General features: G+C 29.7%; 1 protein-coding gene across 1 annotated transcript; it reads right to left on the bottom strand.

Annotated features, from left to right (window-relative positions):
* Window positions 1-1,184: 1,184 nt before the first annotated feature.
* On the bottom strand, window positions 1,185-22,217 carry Bma-hlb-1 (Uncharacterized protein; the record flags this gene model as incomplete). The annotated part of the gene is made up of 24 exons (XM_043074534.1): window positions 1,185-1,229; window positions 1,578-1,691; window positions 2,070-2,258; window positions 2,472-2,609; window positions 2,708-2,812; window positions 2,894-3,004; window positions 3,112-3,216; window positions 3,357-3,567; window positions 3,968-4,057; window positions 4,334-4,415; window positions 4,608-4,671; window positions 4,780-4,915; window positions 4,998-5,146; window positions 5,390-5,494; window positions 5,672-5,842; window positions 6,107-6,168; window positions 6,409-6,553; window positions 6,871-7,002; window positions 7,152-7,265; window positions 7,656-7,757; window positions 15,322-15,417; window positions 17,612-17,770; window positions 18,252-18,370; window positions 22,142-22,217. 24 exons carry the CDS (start codon window positions 22,215-22,217, stop codon window positions 1,185-1,187), a joined length of 2,820 nt encoding a protein of 939 aa, XP_042930468.1.
* Between the last annotated feature and the right edge of the window lie 1,426 nt (window positions 22,218-23,643).

The raw sequence follows: 23,643 nt of genomic DNA on the forward strand, positions 1-23,643 counted from the left end.
CTGTGGTTGAATCAGATTTGACTAAACATAGTTTACATTATACTGGCAAGCACAAACGCGTTTGAAATTTAACACTGACTATGAGCATTTTGATGGGAAATAAATTTCCGTTTTAAATTACGCTAGAGCTTCACAAAATTTGGACTTGTAGCGCCAGACTTGAACAGATCAAAGGTAAACGTATGTAAGTGATGTAATAAAAAATCAATACAGCTGTGTACTTTTTATGGACAAAACATATGCAAAATATCAAATATACAAACAAAATATAATTTTTTTTAAATCAGATAGTTATCAAAGCAAAGCAAAAAGAAAGTAGAATTCAAAAAAATATTTTAATGCTTTAATATTAAAGAGAAATTTACGAAAAAATACTTGTTTAAACATAAAGATAAATTGTATTATTAAGGTAATCAACAACTATTATCAACCAATTTTTTTAGTTAGATTTCAATGCTTTTCTTTGCCTGGAAATTTATTCCTTACCAACGAACAACTGATGAACATATGGAATAATTATTACAAACTTGCTAATTATGCAAAAAAATTAATTTAGAAAATATTTCCCTAGAGGAGCCTGAAGCTAATCATATTGGAATAAATAAGGACAATCGAATTTTAATTCAAATTAAACGCTGAAACCAAAATTGCGATTCCTCTAAAATTAATTCATTAATACCTAAAAATTCAATAGAATATAACAATATTGTTGAAAACAATTAGTTAATTTCAGTTAAACGACGCACAATAGTATCAAAATATTAATGCAGATCAGAAGAAGCAAACAGAGCCAGCATACAAATTCTGCTATAAAAAGAGAAACTGAACATTTAATTAAATGGCATCTGGGTAGGTAAACAAGCAAATAGTCAGGTAAATAAGTCATACATCCCTGCGACAAACTTACCTCCTCTTTACTTGCAATAATTTAAAACTCAAAAAGTAATCTGCGCTGTCTGAGAATTCAGAAGAGAAGAATGAAATGGAGGAAATTTTGCTAGGATATGATGATTTCAAAAATTCTACGTGGGATTACTTTTTTCGGATGGAAAGTATGAAATGAATATTAAAACAAGCATTTAAAAGAAATCATAAAATTTATATAAATATACCAATCCAAGATGCATCAGTTGAATTGAGCACAATCAAAAAGAAAAGCAAGCTTCAAGTAACCAAACAGAATATTATACGTTCGATGATTCAAGCGAATCCAGAATACTTTCCGTAATCTAAAAATATGGTATGATAACAGCAGACATAATCATTCCCAAAGCTGTAAATTTTTTATATATTTGAATAAGATAATCTATTATATTAGGTCCCCATACTTTCTAGCAAGTATTTCCGTTTCTTTATCAAATCACAGTTCAATCTAATTTGTACATAACTAAAGTGTTAACTTTTCTTCTTTCAGTTCCCTTATACTTTCATGTTTTCTTTGCTAAATTCCTCTAATTACTTTTCAAGATACATAATTATTCCATGAACAGGAATTTGGAGGAATAATTCCTGTAGAAACTTTTTTTTAATATTTTAAAATGGATTTTAAAAATGGACAGAAAAAAAAAATAGCAAACTTGTTTTTTATAGATGGATTTTGAATCAGAAGGTGGACAGACTGGTTCGTCTGGCTCAACATACACTTCATTTTTTCCTTTCTTACGTGACAAAAGGAAACCTTTCTTCAGGAGCTAAAATAAAAATTAGATTTACTTTTTTAAAACTTTTTATAAATGAGAAATTTTTCTTGCAATCAATTCAAATTTGAAAAATAATGTGAAAACATTTTTTGATGCAGAAAAAAGGGAATTCTCGTGAGATAGACTAATTCAAAGTTTCTTTTAGTAACATAGAACAGAAATTAACAAGAAGATTGGGTTTCGTTTACATCATATCTAAAAAGCATATCTAAAAAAGATAATAAATAACTCTGAAAAATTCTACTTGTCCTAATGAGAATAATCATTTAATTAAATATGTCATAAAAACCAATTCGTAGTTAAACTTATGATTTTGTAATGGTAACTTAATTTTTGGTATCGAAATTTTAATCGAGTGTTGTAACTTGCCTTAATTTTCAATAAGGGAGACATTTGGACGACAAGTGGTTGTGCAAGCACAGCTCTCTTATGACTAATTACCTCTTGACCTAATAACTGATTGAAATGAGTTGCAAGATGACGTCGAAGAAGCGTTTTGTGAGCAGGCATTTGCAATACTTCAGCTAATGTTTCTGCAGTGAAAGTTGGCTCATGCACCTATAGGAAAAGAGAAAAGTTGTATTTTCGAAAACAACAGTCAAATTTTATAAAATCTGGAAGCAAAACATCACCCTTAATATTCATTAAATTAACAAAAATGCTGTGAAAATACGAAACAAATTGCTTATACTATCTCAGGTAAAGGGCAAATGCCAACCATTAACATTAATTATCATTCAATTTTTATCACTGAATTTGCATAAAACATACCATCAGTGCACCATGAATTCCGGCACATAAAAGATTAGGTGTAAATTCAGCTAAATCAATTGCCTTTAGCCATTCACATGTACAATGATGTGACCATCGTTCTACTTCACCTGGACATGCTCCTTTGTGGATTAAATCCTAAAAAAGCATCCAAAATGAATTTCATACTACTTACTGAAGCTGAAAGACATATGCTATCTATTCGAATAATACAATAATGCAAGATGATTACTCACTGGATTAAACCTCTTTTCCAAACGATTTGGATAAAAATCAACCGATCGTAGGAATTGTACGCCACGAGCGATTGTCGCATGATGAAGAGCAGAAGTGATTTTCATCTGCAATAATTTCACGTGATAAGATACGATTCAGTTAAATTTTTCATCTTATTTTTTGAATTTAAAAATTTTTAAGCCTACTTCGATCAAGTCTTGCGCAGTTAATAGTGTTAACATTTGGCCGTCAATCATATTTTCAGCCATACTTTCACGATACTGTGGTAGTCCGATGTCGTCTAACCACAACAGAACCTTTAAATATAAAATGAAGTAGATTAAATTAATTTCAAGACAAACCGTTCCAACACTAATAATATGTCATCAACCAATAAAAGTGGAAATTCATAAATTTCACCAACTTGATGCAAATCCATACGATCCGCAGAATCTTTAATACCACGACTTATACTAGTCAATATGCAACGGAAACGCTTTCGATGTAACGGGTTCCTCATAAGTAATTCCTGAAAATCTTATCGTAATGCACGTTCAAGTATTTCGTTTGTTTACGCTTTACTAAACATATAAAATTCTCTCTTATACTAAATGATAGCAATGTCATGTAGATTCTAATAACTTTGTATTTTGAATTACTGATCAAAACCTTTTCGTATTCTTGATTTGTCATATTCAACAAATGTCGACCACTACGTATAAAACGCTCAACTTCGGGTACATAAACGCTGAAACCAATTTCCGCCATCCATTCACAAATCTGCTCTTTGCTCCAATCAACAAACTGTTGTAACGGTGGTCGAAGTGCTATAGCGCCGGATATTGGTCCGTAAATAGGTATCCGTGATGAATGTGCCGGTCTGAAAGGTACGATATATATTCGAATTTCCAGTGAACCGTTTAAACTTCTTAACAATTTTCCTAGCAAATTATGAAAAATTAAAAATTTGTCGTAATTCGTTACCAGTTACGTTACCAATTGCAGTTATCAGGATACCACACTACTACTCAATTTCCCTTCATAAGATCATATTATACCATTTTTTTTTTTTTGATAAATTCTTTTCTTAAGATTTCCTTTATGTCACTAATACACTACTAATACATTAACTTCCTGATCTACATCAAATCATATCAAAGCAAATGAACAATTCCAAAACTCTTTCGAGAGATAAATTTGAATGCATATTTTCCACATATCTTAACTTCCTCCTGCTATGCAATTCTTTTTCAATCAAAACTTATAAAAAGAAAAGAAACCTCAAGCCACCCGTATGTTGAAAATCAACAGATTTAATTTCTTGCGAAGCACTTCTTGTGAGTTTGCCAAATAAATTCTTTAATGAAGATCTGGAATTAGCGTGAAATATGATGCGCCTTACTGAAACAGTAATAATTGAATTCTGCTAGGGATTTTTAAATGGTTTTTGTTTTACATATCCTTGCCTTATCATTTCTCTCTGCTTCCCTCAATATTTCATATTTAAAGCAACATTGCATTTCTTCAAAGTATCAATTGAGATTAAAGGAACTATTCCAGAGGGATATCATGAAAACGTGGTATTTCTTGACTCCTCAACGGAATGAATGACACATGATAAATTAATCATGAACTTCTAAATATACCTTGTTTTTCCACGTTTAAATTTTCCAATTTCAATGGAAGATCTGGTTTGTACTCCTCGCATTATTTCATCATCACTTTCGGCTTTAAGAAAAGAAAATTTGAATTATGTGGAAATTTCAATCAATATAGATGTTTAAAACAAGAGCTGAAATATTGGAAATACATTTATTCTTTAAAAACCTGCTTTTTTTTTTTTTTTTTTTTTTTTGAGAAGAATCAATAAAATGCAGTACAGTTGAAAGGACTTATTCTTAAATTGGCAACAAAATTTACCTGATATACCTCCCGAAGATGTTGCAGAAAGCTTTTTACGTGGTAGTGTTAAAGTTGAAGCAGCCTGCAAATAACGAAAATACATATCAAGTCATATCAAACTATTGAAAATTTAACAAAATATGAAAGAAATGTAATTCTCAAACATCACTTATACACTATTTCCCCCTACCTTACGCGCGAACGACCTGGAAAAACTTGGATTCTGAAATGTATCGTGCTTATGTTGCATTTCATTTCCGATACGGCGCAATTCATCTAGTTCAGCAGCCAATTGTCGAGCAGCCGGAGATGATGGTGAATGATAGCTAAAACACATCAAAAATTTGATTTTCTGATTTCAGTAGGTAACTTCAACAATGTTCACATTTCAGGCATCTTAAATGATACCTGGGAGCAGTACGACTAATTGCTCTGGATGAAAGAGGTGGTAGAGTGATACTAGGATCGTAATTAGTTTGTAATCTTGGAGTACCCGAATTCGACCAACTATGTTGCGGTGATGCTGCTGATAATGATGAGGTATAGGATGATGATGACTAAAATAAAGCATAGTTCATTTTCTTAAACTCTGAAATTTTGCTGCGTCAAAAATTTTATGAATCAATTAGTAAAGTGATTTTTTTGCAAACTATTTTCTTTTGAAAGGTTAGAAGAAAGAAGTATTTATGGAGCATATGATTGCTGAAGCTCAGTAATTCATTTCAAATAGTTATAGTTCAAATTTTTTAAACTTTTCGCTTTCATCTTATAATTTAAAAAATAAACAATAATTTCTAAACCTGTACTGCTGAAGGTGCTCTTGAGGCGATAGCGCTTCGCTGCTGGGCATTACAAAGACTGGTTGGGAAAGATGAAGAATGAGCAATATGTTCGTTCGCGTCATCCTGAAAAAATCAAAAGATTTTGGTACGTCAGTGATAATTGTGCTACGTGGTAATATATAATATGATATGTCTGTGGAATGCCTGATGTAAGTATAGATAAAAATTGTTGAAATTCTTGCAAATTTAAAGATGAATTTTAAAAAAATGCATTTTTTTTTTTTGATAATGATAATTTACAAGCAGTAATCGTCTAAGCTGAGCATTGATATCGAACGGTTGAGGAGTTTCGAAATTATTTTGAATGTAACAACGTGGCAAAGAGATCGCAGGTACTGCACAAACATCACCATCACGTCCGTTACGACAATGCTCATCTAAGGCATTTCTCAACGAACTAATTTGGATATTCTATAAAAAAAAAAAAAAGAAAAAAGAAAGAAAAAAAGAAAAAAAAAAAACAGTGATCAATTTGAGGTGAAATTAAGTAGTCAAAAATAATTTAAACAAGTGAGAGAACATCATTTTTTTTTTCTTTTTTTCTATTAGTTCGAAATCTACATTATGTCAACTTCAATCATTCAAAACTTGTTTGAACTATACCATCAGATGCATGCAAATCAATTTCAACTTTCAGAAGATTATAAGTCAATTAAATAATTAAAACTATCTAACTTTTTGTTCATTATCCATAATAAGTCGTTGTACGGCCATTCGTAAATGTACCATTTCAGTTGCTAAAGAAAGTAGTATTAGAAAAATAAATAATCTATTTATATGAAATCTCAGGAAATTCACTCATTCAACTTTTTTTTTCACTGCAAATTGCTTTGCTAAAATAATTTTTCTCTATCGGAAATTAGATCCTCAATGGGAATTTACTGGAAGATTACGGTTTTATATATTAAAAGAATCAGGCAAATTCTGTGTTCTACTTACTGGGCCGATAAAATGAGCTAATTACGAGCATTTCTAACCTTGATCAGTTTCCGCACCGACATTACCACCAAGCACTTGCTGATATGGCAATTGGGAATGAATCTGAGTCTTGTAAATCTGTGGAGGGAGAGCATGTTGCATAATAAAACCTTGCATTGTTTGATTTAAATGTTCAATCTCAGCCTAAAATTCCATTCCCATTTTCAGTTTTTCCATTTTTGTAAACTATAATACATTACTGCTAAATTAAAAACAAAAATATAAATTATGGATAACAAGAGCAAAAACTCATCTGAAAATCCCATTTTTGCATTAAATAATAGCTTGTGCATAACTAATACTAATAACAATTTAGACAAGAGAGAAATAATCAATCATCCTTGATAATTTTAGACAAACGCCAAAAAAAAACCATATCACACTTCAAAAAAGTGCTATGACATGTAATGCTCAAAACGTTACCAAAGAAAAGCTGATCAAAAATTTCAACTTAAACAAACCTGAGAAAGTTGAAGTTTTCGCTCTGTTTCCATTTTCTCCTTTTCCAAGGTAGCATATTTGAGTTTTAAATTCGAGACTTCCGCTAAGAGATCCAATTTTCTCGACTCCAAATCACCGTTGCTATCAACACGCTATAATCATAAATACTCGGAATAATTCAGAGTTCAAGCTTTGAAATAGTTAATTTAGAGTTGAAAAAAAAAAAAACCTTGTTATGAAGGAATCAGCTAAATAAATGAAAGTGACTGCAAAATAAATGGTATATATAGACAAGAGTGACCTCTTGTAGCAATTCTTCGGTTGAATCCAAATTGTTCGCTTTAGTTGCCAAAAGATTTTCCAGGTCACGTATCTTTTCCTTCTGAGCACCGACTTGTTCTGTTAATATTGTTACCTAAAACTATCCATAGGATGGATAGCTTACTTGGAAGTCGTATTGAAAAGCAAAATGAACTTGGTGATATTAAAAAAGTTAATGATAAAATAATCTATAATAATTTTTTAGAATTGTTCAGAACATTTGTTGAGAAAAAAATCCCTTTTAAGCTATACATTTGTGGTAAAATTAAATCTGCAACCTAATATGTCATAAATCAGTCAATGTTTGAAATGATTTCAGAAGAGCAAAATTATCAATAGGACACTTAACTGATATTTATTGCTAGCAAGTAACAGAATCATTAAATTAATTGAAATTAGTATGAACCTCCACAGTGTTATAACAATTTTAGAACAGATTTAACAATCCCAAATATCACAGTCTTCTCAACAATGATGCAATTACCTGCAATGACAAACTATCACGAGCCATTGCCAGTCGATGCAATTTCTCTTGCAATTCTGGATATTCTGGACAAGATGCTGTTGACATAGATGGTGACGGGCTCTGCAAAAGGAATCAAATCTAGAACCTGGTGCATAACCAAAGCAAAAAATTTCACTTCAAATTGGAAATTTATAAAATTGAACTAATGTTCTAATCCAAAGGAACTGCTTATAAACATCACGGAAATGTAACAAATTCTTCATGATGACACACTAATCTATTTTTTTTTACTGCTTCATTCCCAGGCTCTAAATTCAGTGGCCACAAAAGATGTTACGCCTATTTCTTCTTCATTCGCTCCCAACACCATCTTATTACATATACATTCATTGCCGTGTTTGCTAAAACCTTATTTGTTTCAAAAACGACCAAAATTTAGATTTAAAAATTTGCTAAAAACTTCCGATACTGATCTCATTTCCATCAACTGCACCTAAATTAAAATTTAAATAAGCAGTTAATTCTAAGTGAAAACCTTAATTAGAATAATTAAATAATCCCTTTTTTTTGTTCCATGGTAACTCATTAGTGAGTACAGCAAACAAAATTTTCAAATTTAATCCAGCAAAGAAAAAGGCATAATAATTTCAGTGAAAGATAATACAACTAGGATGAGGTTTTTCCTCTTCTTTTTTTTTCAACAAAAATGCAATTTCAATAAGAAAGAAAAAAAAAGATGATTCGCTTCAGATTACGGCCGTAATGAGTTATGCCTCACATCCCTCAACTTCCATCCCTCTGTATATCGCATACCTCTTTCCGCTTTAAATGACATCCATTTGGAATAATTGTTCCCCAAGGATTTGCGGTTTCAAAACTGACATAACAAATAGTACTAGTTAAGGTGTTTCGGTCGAGAACAGTAATTGGTATTTCTTCAGAATAATAATAAAGAGACATAATTACGGTCATTTATGATTATTTTTCCAAGTATTATTTGATCAATGAAAAGCACACAACGTTGAATTAGTCACAGTAAGGCTTATGTTGCATTTTTCTTACAAAATGTTCTAGAGAATATTCATTAAAAAAAAAAAAAATGCCGAAATCACGATGAAACATCACCTAATTTAAAGTTTCAATAAAAACAGTCTGAGTTATTAGCCGCATCATGTGTACTTCCTATAGTTCATATAAAATTATTCAAGTTACACTCAAAGAAAAGTGGTGAAAAAGTTTTAGCAATTGCGCTATGCTCTCTTTTTTTTCCGTTTTTTTTTTCTCAGATAGTGAAAATATCGTACAAATTCAATAAATTAAAAAATTTCAGACAATAATTGCAAATATTTCTTGAAGTTGTATTAAGTTTCAGAGATAATTACATTTAAAATAAGTTCAGCATTTTATTCCAAAAATAGAAATTATAAAAGGAAAAAAAAAAGAAAAAAATACGGAAGCTACAATTCAGACTTATGAAAAAAAATTTGGCAAATGAAATAATGTTAAGCAGTGAAGAAATAGTTAACCAAATAGTTTTGCTTTCATACTCCCAGGATCATTTCCTAAAAGCAAGCGCAAAACCATCCGCGAGAAAATATCAATACTCATTAGCACCCAGGCTGCTTTCATCCTAGGAAGGAAGCTTAACGGTGGAACTTCGCCTTTAATTGAAATTCCAGAATTTTATAATAGATCGAATCAAAACAATCTAAAGAATGTATCTTTTAATTTAAGCTATAGAAAACATTTTTAACTTTGTTTTAAACATTTCTTATTTAATTCATAGGAAATAAATGTGAAGTTATTTCTCGAAATTATCCCTTAATAAATAAGATTAAATAGTAACTTTTTATATCACACTTTCCATAATGGACTAACAGCAATGATACTCGCAACATACTGAAGTGTAATAAACAAATGTGATTGAAGGCAAGTAATAAATTAGCAAATACTGCATATATCATTTTCAATTGATAGACGATTGTTGTTGATGATATAACAGATGGAAGATGGAAAATTGAACTTACTCTGGATGTCCAACTACCAGCACGTGGGGCACGATATAATTCCTGTAAATTGACACTGCCAGCATATAGACCGGTTGGAAGTCTCATGAGATAGCATTCAGTTGTTGAGCCGTATTTGGAGTCGCTCAAACTACGATGAATTCGGTGTTGTTGTTTGGTAGAACCACGAAATCCACGATAAGGTGGTGGTGGAGGGAGGAATGAGCAACTGGAACCACTGCTTAGCGTACTGGAGAAGCCCGAATCGCTATAGTGTGTCACGTATGGAAATAACGGACGTGATGTTGCCGTAGATGACGACGCTGTACTCCTTCAACACAAATGCAATGGCTTACAATATTAATGCCACTCACAATTCAGTAACCACAAAATCTTGCAACAAACACTTTTCAACACATTCACACTCACACTTATCTGTTCACGTATTCTTATATACTTTCACATACATAGATGCCAGATAATAGTGAAGTTGATATGTTTCCATGTAGCATCTTAAACCGTGTTGAATCAGGGTCATCTTAACAGTTGCTTTTGGTCGCTTTACTCTAGTGGAACTTTAGTTTAAATGTTTATCACTTGTTTTAGTAAGAATACCTTAGCAGATGTTTAACTATTGTGAAAGCAACTGATTGATTAACTGAGAAAGAGGCCTTTCAAGGGTCCAATCTTGGGCCCATCAATGAATGCAATAAACAAAAGACATTTTAGGGAATAAATAGAGAAGAATAGGGGGAGGCATAGTTGACAGAAAAATAGATCTGCACAACCAATATATTTATATGATATATATAACTAAATATATGTATCTATATACCACTCGGATGGATATGAACGTTTTAATTTATTCAGCAAATGAAACTTAATATAATAACTACTGATGTAATATTATCTTAATACAGCCGATTATATGGAAAGTGGGAGAGAACAAGAATAGCAAGAAAAATAACTATTGCTAATTAACACAAGATTCAGCCAAGACTAAAATAACAGTTAGGAATATATTGGTACTGGTAGTCCAAATTCACAGCACATTCACCAAAGCTCATTGATGTCAGCACGTTAAAAGGAAGCCCAGCTGATATCTTTGTCCTTCTTATCCTCTTCTCTTCTCTCCAAAACAAAGCAAAAAAAAAAAAAGTTTAACTTCATTAAAATGATTTGGATATGTGTGCATGTAATGTTAAACAATTATAGCAATATATAAAACCAGGAAACTCCGCTAAATGCAAAGAAAATGGATGAAGGAAACATCAGCAATCAGAAGGAAATACTCATATCGATAAGCTCATTTGCTAGAATGCAAATGAATGTCAAAAGCATGCTGAAGCACAAATTAGAAAAAAAATGCTTCCACTTTTTGGGGTGCCGTTTTTAATCTTTCTTTTCTTCTTTTTTTTGAAGCCAAGCTAATACCACTTTAAGGTCCATTCCTTCACTATTATCAGCTCCTTAGCATTGGTTGCTCATTCGTTTTGTTTCATAGACATTTTTTGATTTAGTTATAAATTACGCCTACCGTTTGATTGCATATTGTTTTTCATTCCAACGCTTTTTAGCATTCTTGTCGTTCTTTGAAATGTTGTTTATATATATTATGCATGAGTTTTTCATATATATATATATATACTAACATTTAAACGTAAAAAAAATTTATTATTTTCTTAGATTTGCTTCTTGAAAGCTCCAACAACATTATTATCAGAAGTGAGAACCTCTTAAAAGAACCATTACACAAGCTCTTGAATTAATACCAACATCACATAACATCATATTTATCAATTTTCACATAATCATATATTTATCAATTTTACGCTATGGAATCAGATTTTATTGGCCTTCTATTCCCGTTTTTCAAAAAATTTCATGAAATATTTTATGTGAAATTTGTTTTGTCTTTTGATAGAAAAAAAACTGTATCATTACTTTACAGTTTGTTTGTTAATGTTTCCATTTCAGAAATTTGGAATAAACTGTCTTTTTTACAAACTATTGTAACCATAATTGGTTTAGTTTTTAGGTGATTTTTTTTTGTATGAAATCATTTCAAAATTCAAAAATTTAAAAATTCACAAATAATTAGTTTGTGAATTTTTAAAAGTTTCAACTAACTCAAAAATGTGACTGAATGAACAATAAATTTAACACACTTTTGTTATTAACAACAAAATAAATTAAATGATTCGAGTTATATCTGAAGTAAAATTTCGAACCCATCCTTTCTAAATTGAAAATATATCAAACAAAATGAGATAGTCATACATAGGTCATATTCTATTTATACACTAATTTATGCAAAGCATAAATCTGCAACCGGTAATGCTCATTACATTTTCATATCAATCATCAAGACGAAGTACACACACACACCGTCATAAGTTTATCTCCTTATCACTTCTCACACAAGCCAATTTGAAAAACACCTCAACATCCCACTGCCAATATGGAAATCTAAAAATGGGAAAGGAAGTTCTATTGTAAAAACCTTATTGATGATCGATGATCTTTGAAAACAGCGCTTCCTGTACTACTTCGTAATGAAGCCAGTGATCGGATGCCAAAACCATCTTCTACATATCGATGACTTCCAATTTCGGCCATACTATTCCAGGAAATATCCAAAGCGTCAGTTGTTTTAGAAACAAACTACTAGAAAGTACGTTATCACAGATCGTCAGGATGAATGAACTGATATGAAAATAAATTATAGCTAGTACAGGTGATAATAACATGTCTAAACTTCTGGTGCAGCAGCATAAATATTGAACTTGCTAGGTTTGCAGGATATATTTGAAATGATTACAGCATCCAGGATGAACTACAAAATAATAATATACTGATCGGAATGTTTATTCTAGGCAGGATTAACCGTTCAAATGATCCGTTATAAACTTAAATCGGTTCAAAGTAGAAGCTTAAGCTGCTTCTGCTGCTACTGTGGCTGCCACTGCAACCACTTTAATTGCCAACGGTAGAAAAGTGTAGGAGAAACCATTACACATATGCTTCAAGATTTTGGAACAAATACACAACTGTTATCAGTGCTTCCTCCTCTTTATACCTTGCAAATGTATGGAGAATTTACTCTTATTCTCTTGCCTAAAATTTTGAATAGTGAACACCAAACAGATTATTATCATAGCAAGAAATGCACCGAAGAATTTTGCTGAAATTGATGCTTTATCCTATTATCATCATCATCAATCCCAATGCCATTGGTAAGCTCTAAATTAACTTTCAAAATGAAAAAAAAAAAAAAAAGATGGAAGATGAAAAAGGAGATGATAATTTCCTGATTGAATAATATACTTCGTAATGTATGGAAATCAAAGATTAACTGATGCTAAATTTGATAATTAGAAAGTCTTAAATGTTTTTTGATAACTTAGTTGATTAGTTACGATGATGAATTTGTTCATTACAATGATAAAAAAACATAATAGACAGCTAATGATATAAAATATTTATCAGTGCAACACTTCGAATTGTTGCAGTAATATTATTACTCTGTCACTCGATGTTATTAATGGTTATCAGATAATTTCAATTTTTTTTTGGAAAACAAAAAGTATTTCAAAATTGGAAATGTAAGGTTTCAAGCTAATTAATTTCCACTAAGGTATTACATTAATTGCTAATAGCACCTGATAATATTAGATGTTAACATCACCCTAACAAAACCGATAATAAGATAACCTTCCAACAAACTTATAAAGTTAAATAATTCATGTTAATATCATTAATAACAATAAATTATTCTTTCTCAAACAGAAGGGAATTAAATGAGAAGGTATGCTAAAATATTATTGTATTTTATAGTTTTTAACTTTAAATTATTTAATGTACTTTTTTGCTAAATTTTTTGCTAAACAATTAGTAGTTGGAATTTTAGATCTGAATTTGAAATGCTAAGTTGGCGTTACATTCTTTTCATCCGCAAATAATTAACATTGATTCAGGATGAGAAATATGATGTAAGCAAGAAAGATTTGCTAATAAGACATACATACATGCATACAAACACATATATATATATATATATATATATATACATTCCACAACAGCAACTGTTCCACAAATGAACATTCCTTAACTTTACAATTTAAGCTTTCGAGAAATTTTTTAAATAGCATTCCTCACCGACAATCTACCATTCATATGATAAATGCTACATATCCAAAAGTTTTATAATAATTGTATTAGTAAATGGTAATACAATAATGGACAAAATGATGAATTATTGCTAGTATGAGATGGAAATATGTTTTAATCCAACACTTTTTTCAATTTCAATTTTAAATCTTTTATTTATATGGAAATGATACAGCATATAGATTTAATCAATGCAAATCATAGATTTTAAAATGGAAATTACTACCCATACCTGAGATATTGAATTTAATAATTTAGTTTTTGATACGCAAAGATAATGATAATTAAATTATTATCTATAATGCACAATGACATTATCCTCTAAAATTTACATTAACTAATGATTGATGGCATACATATACAGAATGAAATTTGGACGAATTATCGAGGAATAAAATCCGAAAATAGAAAACCCGATAATAGTATCACTTTTTGCTCTTTTATTTGTTGCAAAATGCTGATGGTACCATTTCCCCATAGAATATTGCTTTCCTTCCAATATTCCATTTTTTTTCCTACTCATATAAAATTTGAGGTCATGAAAAAAATAAAAAGATTCCGTAAAATTGTCAATTTTTACAAACTGATATTCTCGTTACCCACCGTAATTAATAATTATATTTCTCGTTCACATGAGAAAGAAAAGATGGTAGTGGTTATTATCAATTATTATTTTGAATGTTTTTTATTCTTTCGTACAGTATCGAATAATTCTATATTTAATTATACATTCTTGAATGAGGAAAGAGTCTACCTAATAAACATAATATATACCTATAGAGCACAAGGTAGTTATTTGTTTTCAATAAACTATGATTGAAATCAAGATTCGAAATTTAAATTGAAGCTTATCTTACAATCATTAATGAGCGAGCATATCGCACCAAAATCAGGGCCAGCTATTCAGTTCACACACTGTCTTCCATGATTTCCCAAAAAAAGACTGATAGACCGATAAAGATGATATAAATCATTTGGCTATCAATGATTCAATTTTACAACAATACGTTATGGTATTTTCGAATTAATGGCTAGCAGTTGCAATTCTCATCATCGCCATCGTAACAAAAGGCATAACTTACATTTTATTATAAGCACCATTCTTTTTTTCTTTCTTTTTTTGAGTTAAAATAGATTTAAGCATATTTGATTACTAACACATTAAACACATATTTACTACTTCTGATTTTTAAGCATGAAAATGATGAAATTTCAAAACCTATATGTTTAAATTAAGCATAATGAAATAATTCACCAACACTAGAAATATCAGAGTGAAAAATAAGAAGTAAAAAAATAAGAGCAACGAAGATTAAGAGAAGTGAAAAAGACACTAAACTCTTTTTTTTTTTATTATTATTTTTTTCTCCTTTTTTTATTCAATGTAAAATTATCGAGGCAACATTAAATATGTCATTTAAACAATTTGTTAATCATTTTTTTTAAAACAGTCATATTAGGGATTCATTGCAATTTCCAGAATTGTAAAAATTCAAATAAAAACATACCATTTTGCTAATTTCCTCCGTAGCACATAACCAATTCATAATTTTCAATCGAGTTTCTAGATCAGGTCTACTTGATATCTCGTTTCGATCAATTGCCTTGAAAAATTTTTATATGCAAAATGAGTTGAAACAGATATACCGTACATGCATTATAAATATGTAATCGAAAACTACTAAATATTTATACATTACTCTATTATTAACAAAGCACATATATAATCTGTTTTGTTGCAATTTTTTGTTTTTTAAGTTGTTTCAAAGAGAATATTTCTACTGACCGGAAATTTCTCTTAAACAGAAAATTCTTTTCATAAAACACGAACAGAACAAATGAAACAGCATTTAATATATTTTAATCCTATCAGAAATTGGCTGCATTTCAGTTTTATGACCTAGCAGTGACTGTATTAATAAAATAAAACTTTTGTTTCTCCTTTATGTGCTTTTCATCCAATAACCATTACACAGCAATTGTCACTGAATCGATGTTAATATCAATGATATTTTCTTTCATTTATCTGTTACCCGTTGATTAGTTCATTAAATCTTATTCATATAAAATTTTCCAGAGGAAAATTTTCAGAAATGTAAGTATTATTGCATCCCTCAAAATCATTGTGTTTTAACCCAGTCCGAACAGCAAATTGTAAAGAAAGACAGTATCAAAAGTGGGAAAAAGCAAACTGTTTAATTGACATTACTTGATATCGGAGTAATGTTAATTTAAATGTGTGACATTCAAAAACTGACACTTCGGATAAATGCCTGTGCTCCAATGATGATACAATAAAATTCACGAAAATCAATTTCAGTAATTGTGATGAATCATCTCAACTATTTTTCAGCTAATTATATTTCTTTCTTTTTTTACCCACCTATTTGTTGTTTGTATATTAAGAATGTGTTGTGCATCAGATATAAGCAGTATGTATTTTTATGTTCATCTTATGCTACTATATTGACTGAAGTACAAATAGCAGCTGATTTAAACACTTAAATATAAAATGATTTGTTGCATATGTGTAATAATGTAGAAGTGAGTAATAGAATAATATCCGATTACGCGTATATATTGACAAATTCATCTTTGATTAATTCAGCTAGCATAAAATCATAAATAAGGGTTCAAATAAAGATATAAAAATTGTAGTGTCCGCTAGTAAGGAACAGTAGTAGACTACAAATGACTAATGCGGTTTAATGACCAGTCAACTAAACTTGCAAATTCAACATCAAAGTGTAAAACCCTCATGACATTTATTTCTCTCTCCATGAAGAGTATAAATTTCTAATGAATTGTAAACAACGGTTCATCTTTTGAAGGACTCTCTCACTATTAAGATATATTAGTACAAAAATTCCTCTAACTACGAAGAAACATTTTTATTTCTACTTTGAAAAATTGTACTTGAAATGGGATTCAATAATGCTAGATGAAATAATGTACACTGCATTAATTATTATTAAAATAATCAGATCATCCGTCACAAATGTTCTGCCAATAATGACACTAGCTACATACTGAACACAGACATTCAAGATAAACTCATCCTGCTAAACCACTCTGTTCCGTCCGGCAGATGGTTGAGTATTAGTTGTTCAGGACGTATGATCCTCGGCGATAAAAATATGGCGATGTATTTTCAACCTATTTGAATTCGCTCAAACTGATGTCTCATGATGCTTTGTAATTACCACGGTGATCCATTCAATCCAAGACAAAGTAACCATGTTTCAATTAAAAATGAGTAATGCACCTATGATAAGAATTACCAGGATTACCAAGTGTCCTTTCTTCCCTTCAGTGCATACAGTTATTTGTCATCATCAAAACAGATTTGCGTAAGCATTATACAAATCAGCTATAATCCTTGACCACTAAGAAAAAACAAATAACCACTAGGTCTATATAATTCAAAACGAATAATCATAGATAAAACAGATCCGCCTAACCCAGCTCAATAACCTAATACAATATAATAAGTATCCAATAGTTTTATGATTAACAATATTAATAATTCTCTGCTTCAACACATAAACAAAAGTCATGCCACAAAAAATATTCATATTAAATAACAAAAACAAACCAAATATATATATATATATAAACTATATAAATTGTATTCATTTCAAACATTTGTTTTGAAATTGTAAAACAACTTAACCTTTTGAAGATTGGAGTTAAGCAGTTCTGATTGTTTATAACAATGAAATAAAAAAAAAAAAAACACAACCAAATCATTTTTCAACTTCTGTATCCGAATAAATATACATACAAACTCAGTTTTACCTGCAGAAGGGTATCAAAAATACTGATGTTAGTTGAGGTAGTAGATGAGGTAGGAGCATCTGAAGTAGGCATGCCATCACTGCTACTTGTACCTGAATCTCGATGATCATCGTTTTCATAATCCATCCAATTATTCACCGACGAATTCCAATTTAATGCCTGCAGAAATTAAAAGAAATTTATTGTATTACATTGATCGCAAATAAACTATAAATTATTTTTTAACATGTTCAAAATTTCTTGCATATTTATAGATTAATAAAATAAAGAATAAATTTGCATGCATATTTATATATGTAAGGAAAAAAAATTAACTTCCAGTGATCTCTTTCTAATTTTGAGTAAAGACATCATAAAAACTAAAATCTCTCTGTCTTTACAAAAGTATCATTGTCATAAAATTCTGAAGACAAAAAGGGAATATTTTAGTAGAGTCAAACTATTTCTTCTACATGCAAATGAAAAAGTTGTTCTGCAATGGCCGCTCTTCAAAATCTGAGAACAACAATTTCAATGAATTGTTATACGGAGGCTCTGACGCCAATTTGCAGAACGTCAATGAACATTTTGTGAACAGAAATGAAAAAAATTTGTACAAAAAAGAGGGAAAAAAGAAAGATAACTGTAATGTACCACAAACCTGCACATCACCTACTGCAACATTAGCTTTTTCTGGGGCGCTATTGTCATTATTATTCATTTGTCGTTTCGTTTCAAAAATCGTTTCAGCAATCTCGATGCCACCTTTCTGTTCAGCACCTGAAAATTTCTTTCATATCCAATAATGTGCATTTTCAACTGGAATATAAGAGTGAACTATTAGAACCACTTTACAATTTGATTTGTAAGCAAAGAATTACAAGGACAGAATTACAAGTCATAGATACGATTATGGAATGAGATTAAATTATGATAGTTTAAAGTACATAAAAATTCAATTAAAGAAGTGTTTTTACTTTCTTTTATGAAAGTCAATAAATGATGCGAAATAATGAAGGGAATAATTAATGCAAATAATCATAGTCTATAAAAGCTAATTATATATATGCAAGGCTTGTTAAAGCTAATTGATATTCTTTAAGAAAGAGATTAACCTGAGACCAACTAATAAAACCATGAAGTAAAGCTTTATATCGATCAAAACTTATCTTATGAAAATCTACCTCAAGAACCGAAGCTAACTTGATATGAATTGAAAAAAAGGTATGGAATGCTTATATGTCTGTCCTTGACCACTGACCTGGTCAGAAACTTAAGGATAAGATTTTATGACTTGGCACAACTCCTTTATCTAATTCTATCCTAGCTCTCCCGGCATTCCTCCCACATCTCCTAATTTCATCCAGTCATGGCCCATTGCCATCATGATTCGAGACTCAAAATTAGGAATGGATCATCAAATGCGTTGCTTCATAAATATATCATTTTTCAACGCTTAAAAGTACTTGTTTAAATTTAATTACGGTTTATTTTATTTTATAGTAGAGAGAGCTAATCGTCTACATCATCCTGTAGTGTTTATAAAAGTTGAAAAAAATGAAAATTGCTTTTGAACATTCCAGAAAAAAAATTCAGAGAAAAAAACTTGATATTTTTGATGAAAACAGCGTAACAAGAGAAGGAATATAAAATGGTAAGGTTATTTTCCTCATTTTTGAATTCAAATATGATATTTTAGCCAACAGATATGCAGCTTTCTGAATCACTAATTAGTCGTTTGATAAGGTTGGAAAAAAGTGAGAATTATTACAGACAGAACTTAAAGATAACAGTTATATCACTGGTTTTTATTACAAACTGTAAATCTTTCAAAGCAAACGGAAAAGGATTTTTCGAACGGCTTATTTTTAAATTTAGTTACAAGCAATGATGTTTTATGAGATTTATTGAGCCAAGTTCATACAACACCTTTGCATGTTTATTTCTTTATAACTATAATTTGATTGACTAAGTTAAATCCAACATTTGAGTTTTCAGAAAAAAATACAATGGAACATTAAACATTGATTTTTGACATCTCAAATGAAATAATAAAATTTAATCAAAATTACTTGGATGATGTTGAAACGAATTTCTAAGTATCCAAGCTGTCATACTTTCTCTTAAATTTATCAATATGAACTAATAATGCCATTATAACTTTTTCTCTTAGAACATCTGTCTCCTGTTATACTTTAGTAGTGCCAACTGTTTCTGGCACTAACGTTGTGATGAAATATTTGATCAACAAAAGAAAATTTATTGAGATAATGATGATGCAATATGGCATAGTTTTCACAATCAGTTAAAATTTGGACATTCGGGCAATAACTTTAAGAGAGCGAACAATTAGTCGGGAAAAACTCAGTATTTTTTTTTGCGAATGATGCTAAGCTTTTTTCTGAATAAGGAAAAAAAAGTAGAAAAGATGAATAAAAATTAATTTTAGAACAGTGAGTTGGAAATGATGAATTAATGGAATATTCGGAGAGATTATAATAAATTATAAAAGAAAAAAAAAGAAGGCAAACATTAACTTAAACTAGCAACAAATGAAACATCATATAAATTTAAACTGTATATTATCAGTAAGTTTAATTTATCATTCACTATGAGGCAGTCAACTCGAGGAAAGAGAGAGAGAGAGAAAGAGAATTGAAGCCATCTGGTGAAAACAATGAGGGAAAATGTTCGAAACCTAAATCCTTATTTGAACCTGAAACTTTGTTCAACGATTAGCTATAATACCATTAAGGCAAAATGTCAGTGATACCATCTTATCCCACTTCAACCATTAATCTAACTTGTTTAGTGCAGTTGCAAAAATTTTTTAAGAATGAAAAAAGTTCAAAATGTTTATGAAATGTGATCCGAGAACGGTAGCAATTGTATGTTTGAAAAGACCGAATTGTTAAAAGGTAACGTCGATACTAGTGAATGGAATCACACACAGATACACCTAACTCGCACAGACACACACGCACAACAACGAAATAATGGACCGACCAATTGTGGAGAGGAAAGAATCGATAAGTTGTTAAATGCCTTCGAAAGAAAAGATGAAAAAGAAAAAAAAAACGTTGGAAGTTGAATGAACTTTTTATCCTTTAATGCGTGAATCACTGATATCAACGTAACCGTATCTCTTTCGATGTGAATGAAGCAATTATTCACTTCTTGAGATTTCTCTCATTTTTTTAATACCGCAAACACAATTACCTCTGAAGATGTTTGATCTTATACCAAAATATCCCACTTGATGATACTTGAAATATTCTGGAAAATGTTAAAATCGATCTGATAAATTATGCATTTTAAAAATCCCTCGATTCTTTTCTCAGAAAAGAATTGAATGTTGCTTGCATACAAATTTGATGAATATGTCTAAAAGTAACGAGGCACACAATTGAAATTAAACAAGCATCAAATTAAAAGAAAAAATTTGAAACGAAACAAATGGCAAAAAGTTTTAATTGAACAATCAGCTTATAATCTTTTTAATACGACACGGCGTAGAATTGTGTGATATCAATTCAGATTAACATTTATTCAGTTCTTCTGATGTGATCTATAAGATAAGATAATAAACCTATTATTCAGATATCAATAGTGACAAATGAAAATGAAATATGAGTTCCAATGAAAGATGCGGACTGGCACATATGGTTAAGTAAAATGAATTAAGTGATATTAATTAACAAATTACACAAATTAGAATAATTAAAATTATACATTGGTTCGAGAAGAGAGATAAAAGAAGGTGGAAGAAAATATAGCAGTATGTTGTATAGTTGCTGAAGTACATCAATCAACAACTCTCTCTCTGGTATTTCAAAAAAAGAAAAGAAAAGGTTTACAAAACGCTAAAAAGATGATAAAGATCTATTATTCAAGTAGCAATAGTGACAAATGAAAATGGAATATTAGCATTTTTTGGAGAGGAAAAAATGTTCTCATTCTTCCTTTTTTCTTAGAAAAACTATTAAGAAGAAATTGAATTATTTAAAACGGAAGAAAAAAAAGGAAATAAACATTGATAAAAAAAGAACATTCATAAAAGCAAATGATCTGTTCCGATGATGACACAAGTACATATCGCCAACGTGTATAATCGATTTCATCAAAAATTCTGGCATACAAAAATTTCAATTCGTCTATCAATCATGGCTTTAGCCAATTATAACTGATAATCTAATTTCCTCATGTATGTTGCGTACAATGCTCGAGACTTTCACATATCTCAATACTACTTATTTTTTACGATATGTACAGGATGCGTGATTGTGGTAATGAAAAATTATGGCTGAAGTATCAAATTTTAAAATTTATTTTTGAAAGAAAAAAAGCTTACTAGCTCGTTGAGCAAATCATTTCATTACCTTCATTTTTTGCTTAGAAGAATTAAAGACAAATTGGATTTATGACAAGTATATTTACATCGGTATGTCACAAATGAATGCTGCATTATGAATGAATAGAAAATTTTTATTAGAATTAGATTTTATAGTTTGAAAAATCTAATTAAAATTACAAATAATGAAATTTATTTACCATCAACGATAAAATTGAGCTCTTCAAGCGCTAAATTGAGTATTCGATTAGCTTCTTCCAAGCCACCTTTATTCATTATCACTCGTTTGTTCGAAAGAAAAAAAGAATTTCACGCTGTAAAATGAACCAACAATTAATTTTTATTACACACACACAAAAAAAAAAAAAAAAAAAAAAAAAAAACATCAGAAAGTTTCTATTGAATGCATTTAATTAAACTGTTTTCTTTTTAATACTGTAGTCAGTGAATTTTCGTGTTAGCTTTCTGTACCAAACTGTTTGATCAAAGTGTTTCAAGATGCATTTTAAAAGCAAAATTTAAAGAACATCGGTAGGAACAAGTGATAACGAACATATTGAAAAGAAGCAAAACACAATTTTAGAAAATAGCAAAACAAAACAAAAAAATCCATGATTCAGAAATAAGAAAAAAACTTTTAAATCAATCAATAAATAAAAAAAACTTTAAAGTTTTACAATCACTTTATTTTTTCTTCTCTTGTTTTTTGAAAACAAACAAAAAATGTCATCGCCCCATAATCAAAATGTATATTATTTGTGTAAGACATTTCAAAAAAAAAAAATTGAACATACATCATGCTAATAACGGCATTACTGAATAAATATTATACTAAATAACTAAGATATTTCAAATTTCTTTATAAGTAACATCTGGAAAGCATATGCAATTACTTTTCTCTCTCTCTTAAATGAATGAAATATAAGTAATCGGTATAAATCATGACAGCTACACACCGATTATTAATGATCGGAAGATCCCAATGCTTAAAGAAAAATTCAAATTCTAATACTGTGGAAGAATTAACGGCAATGAATTTTTGTTTGTTGGGAATGTGGCATACCGATCATAAGTGATTTTTCACTTCTGCATAAATTTTTATATATATATATATATATTTTTTTTTTGCAAATTGATTTGAAATTAACAATGATGCATATATATATATATATATATATATATATATATATATATATATAATGCATATTTCTACGTAACACTTATAATGCATAATAAAATATTCAAAAAAAAAAAAGATTCCATGATTGAAAAGAAGAGAGGAGAGAGAAAAAAAAAAGAAAAATAATGAAATTTAGCAACTAATGAGACTTGAAAGATGGTGATATTTCATCTGGTTATGATATGTCATATTTTGATAAAAATGAATAAATCAGTGTTTAATGGTGATTTTTTTTTTTTTTTTTGCAAATTGATCTGAAATTAACAATGATGCATATATAGTATGTACGGTAGCATTTTGTGAATGTTTTGTTAAACTGTCATTTTGTTAGGTCCTTTATTAATTCGAATTATATAATTTTTGTTGGTTAATATGTTGTCAATATTACTATAATTTGCTTTTAAAATTGTCAAAATAATATCCACGATTAACGTCTTTAATGAATGCTTTTCCCAATGTCCAAAATAACCTTGATTTATTAAAAAAAAAAAAAAAAAAAAAAAAAAAAAAAACCATATTTAA

This window comes from Brugia malayi (genome assembly GCF_000002995.4).
Source record: "Brugia malayi strain FR3 genome assembly, contig: Bm_v4_ChrX_scaffold_001, whole genome shotgun sequence".
Classification (NCBI taxonomy): Eukaryota; Metazoa; Nematoda; class Chromadorea; order Rhabditida; family Onchocercidae; genus Brugia; species Brugia malayi.